This window comes from Saprolegnia parasitica, assembly GCF_000151545.1.
Source record: "Saprolegnia parasitica CBS 223.65 unplaced genomic scaffold supercont2.472, whole genome shotgun sequence".
Lineage (NCBI taxonomy): Eukaryota > Oomycota > Saprolegniomycetes > Saprolegniales > Saprolegniaceae > Saprolegnia > Saprolegnia parasitica.
In genome coordinates, this window is record NW_012156866.1 from 3,575 (window position 1) to 7,102 (window position 3,528).

The window sequence follows — 3,528 nt, forward strand, 5'->3', positions numbered from 1 at the left end:
GCGCCTGCAAGGAGTCGAAACGGTCTTTTCAAATGAAGGCGGCTCAGCGAAACCAACGACTGGTCCCCGACGAATCGCGCGCTCGAGTTGCCAACAGCGCGCTCGCTTGGCCGGTGTACGCTTGCATCACGGAGGTGGCTAGTGCAAGACGCGGCCCAAAGGTGCTCACATTCACGACCCGGCCGACGGATGGCTCGCCCAAAATCTCGTTCACGGTGCCGAAGGACGAGTGCACGTTCACGTACGCATTGGTGCAAGAGGCCCGCTCGAACATGGACGCTCTGCTGCGTCTGTTTGTCCTCTTTCGCCACAACGGCTCGCCGACGGCGGGACAAGTCGTGGCAGTGCGATGGTTTTTCTCACGGTAGCCAACGCCAGAGGCACCTACGACGTCAGGGCGGATGAAGTGCAGCAGTGCCACCCGATTGGAGCCTCGGCCTTGTGGGGAATGGAGGTCGAACTCGGCGACGGTGCCATGGCGACGCCTCACCGCCACCGCACTTTTGCTCGAGACCATGTGCAGCCGAGTGGAAGACCCGGTGAACGGATCGCGCGAACTCCAAGGCACCGCCGACGACGCGAGGCCCACCGCGGACACTCGGCTTGAGATCCGCGCGCCGGCGACTGGCGCACGCACGTCTCTCCGTCCAGCATGTGGTCGACTTCTTCTTTTTTGCCGTGGAAGGTCACGTGCGGCCGGGTGACGTGGTCGTCGGGCCAGTCGCTCAAAGGCCGGGTACCCAAGCGCCACAAGATGGAGCGCTATGTGTCCAACAAGAAGTGTGAAGGCCGGGACTCTTGCAAGAACCCAGGCCACGGTCAGAAGCGAACTCACTTTACGCCCAACGAGCCGCTGGACCCAACAATCATCAAGTACATCAACGAGTCGCTGGGAGGATTGCAGAAGCAGTTTATTCAGCTCGAGGCGACGGCGTGAAGGCGCTGTTGGAAATCGTACAGCGACTACTGATCAAGACCAACTGAACTGCATACTGTGCACAGATATTACCCATGTTCTAGCCTCCATAACGAACAATATCACTTTCATACGTGCGTTCTACTACACACATCTCCGACCGTGCCACGGTACAGCCCAGTGCGTGGCTCATACTTCTTACAGGTTATGAGCCCAAGAGAAGTGCCTGCAGAAGCTGTGCCACATGGTACGAAGTCTCTTGGCTTGATGAAGACGTAGCGTTCGTTGCTCGTACAAGACGTGCGCCGAGCCCCTCGTCCACAAGCCCGTCCCCGACGAGCGCCGCCCAAGTTGCGTGCGCGAAGACATGCGTGCAGCCCCGGGTGACCGATGGGTCGACCGCTGCAAATCACAGCGCGTGGGCAACTCCACGCCACGCATGGCTTGCGAGGCCAAGCATGCACCCAACGAAGCGAGGCCGTCGCTACTGACTGCAGCCCGCTGACGATTGGGCCCCTCGCTCTTGAGTTTTCAAAGTCGACCGCTGGTCGACCGACGTCTACGACCGTGCGCCTCCCACAAGATCCTTCAACCAAGACCAAGACCAAGACTCTGACGCCAGCGAAGAAGCTCACGCTCTCACCCCGCGAGGAGTTCCGGGTCAACGCCGCAGCCGCGAGAGTCCTGGACCTCGACAACAAGCTGCGCGTACATACGATCGAGGTCGACACCGCCACACCTCGACACGACCACTCGCGCAAGTGCAGCGCGTATCAGAACCTTTCCTCGAGTCCTCAAGGTGGCTACGGCGACATGGCCTGCAACCAGTCGCCAAATCTCGAGAGCCTTTGCCTGGACAAGTTTACCGGCGAGGCAAGGTACCCAGTCTCGGTTCACGTTTCGCCGACTACATGGTCCAGTTTGACACTGCAGTGCGCCGCAACGAGCTCTTCCACTGCGCGACCTGGACGGCGTCCAGGTCGTGCAGTGGAAGAGGTACTCAAGATGTGTCTCGGCCCCGAGCCCGCCGATTGGGTATGCGCGAACGAGGCCGTGTGGATGGCCGCTACGAAGAACGACGGCCACCACGGCCTCATCCTCCGCATCACAGAGCACTACGCGAAGAAACTCGAGGACGACCATGTCTTGGCCCTCATGCGCAAGGCCAAGCGCTACGGCGATACGTGGGCTTGGCACGCTCATTACACGCGCTTCCTTCTGGGTATCCCAAGCAGCACCGTCCTCGACATCTTTTGCAGCTACGCGTGGTGTCCCGAGCACTCGCCGTTGCTCCTTGGCCACAGTGATGAACGCCGGCGCAACGATCCCGCCATGCTGGACGAGCTCGTGCCTTGTCACCGTTACGGCGCCAGGTTTCTCTTACGGCCTTTGGTCGACGCGACAGCCGCGCAACGACTGTTGCTATGACGCGCCACGAGATTATGCCGTACGCCGGGACGACGCACCCATCAGCGTCGCGGTGCATAACCTTGTCGAAGTCACGCCTCTCTGTAACGCTAATATCACCAACGGTGACGACTCCAAGTGACCGTACGCATCGTCTTGCAGCAGTGGTTTAGACGTTTGGGAACGTAAACCCAATGCGATAGTTGACAATAGAGAGGGCGTCACAACGGATACTAAGAGTATAAAATATAGAGAGGATGCCCAGATGAACGTGCTATTGTTCGTCATGGAGGCTGGACCATGGGTAATATCTGTGCATAGTGTGTCGTTCCGTTGGTCTAGCTAGATCCGTACAATTTCAAACAGCATTCGCGACTTGTTTGATCAACTGCTTTAAACTACTCGGCAGCGATCGGGGTGCTCACAAACGAAGCGACGGCGGCGGCGATCTCGCGGCGTGCCCAGCGCATGTGGCCCGAGTCGGTGGTCGCGTTGGGCGCGTGCATGTCGGCGCAGTGGGCCGTGCCTTCGATGAAGATCGGGCGCGCCGCCTTGGTGTTCATGCGCGTCGTGTTTTGGACGGCGAGCGCGTGCCACGGGTCGATGGTGCCGCTGGGAAAGACGACGTGGTCGACCGTAATGTCGAGCGACCCGTAGCCAATGTTGATGCCGAGCGTGTCCGGGTGCACGTGAATCTGGAAGACGCGCTTGCACACTTCGAGGCCGACGTTCTGGAGCGTCTGTGTTTTGAGCGGCCAGAACGGCGACTGGTTCGACTCGGCCGTCTGAAAGTACCCAAACTCTTTGCACGTCTGGTAAAACCATTGGCGGCTCGAGCTCGTGCCGTCGAATGCCGTTTCGCTGAGCACCTCGATCGTGCCGTTGGCCGTGCCTTCAAAGTTCGAGTCCAAACACGGCTTTTTCGACGCCGTCTGGACGAACGCGGCGAGCTGCGCGAGCGAGTCGTTGCTCTTCGCGAAGATGTTGCACACGTCCGTGAGCGTCGGGCCTGCGTAAATGGCGTTGTACTGGGACACGCCCTGGAAGAGCGACATGACGGACGACTCGAAGACCGAGTCATCAAACTCGTTCTTCATGGGCGTGCACGGGTGGAAGAGCTCGTTGAGCTTTTGCCGACCTTCGCGGCCGCCGTCGAGAAGGCCATGCAGGGCCACCATGGCCTGCTCGACCGCGCGGTAGCACTC

General features: G+C 59.9%; 3 protein-coding genes across 3 annotated transcripts in view; 1 reads left to right on the forward strand and 2 right to left on the reverse strand.

Moving 5' to 3' along the window:
* Window positions 1–274, reverse strand: part of SPRG_21869 (hypothetical protein) — a gene marked incomplete at both ends in the record, with an annotated part of 1,837 nt that extends 1,563 nt beyond the window's left edge. The window contains one exon of the mRNA XM_012356455.1: window positions 179–274. Within this exon, the coding sequence (XP_012211845.1) occupies window positions 179–274 (96 nt within the window). The remainder of the gene's footprint in view (window positions 1–178) is intronic.
* Window positions 275–652: 378 nt separating this feature from the next.
* Window positions 653–937, forward strand: SPRG_17118 (hypothetical protein; the record flags this gene model as incomplete). Its single annotated transcript, XM_012356456.1, has 2 exons — window positions 653–736; window positions 779–937. 2 exons carry the CDS (start codon window positions 653–655, stop codon window positions 935–937), a joined length of 243 nt encoding a protein of 80 aa, XP_012211846.1.
* Window positions 938–2,688: 1,751 nt separating this feature from the next.
* Window positions 2,689–3,525, reverse strand: SPRG_17119 (hypothetical protein). The gene has a single exon (XM_012356457.1). The coding sequence runs from the start codon at window positions 3,499–3,501 to the stop codon at window positions 2,722–2,724; it is 780 nt and encodes a 259-aa protein (XP_012211847.1). The 5' UTR covers window positions 3,502–3,525; the 3' UTR covers window positions 2,689–2,721.
* Between the last annotated feature and the right edge of the window lie 3 nt (window positions 3,526–3,528).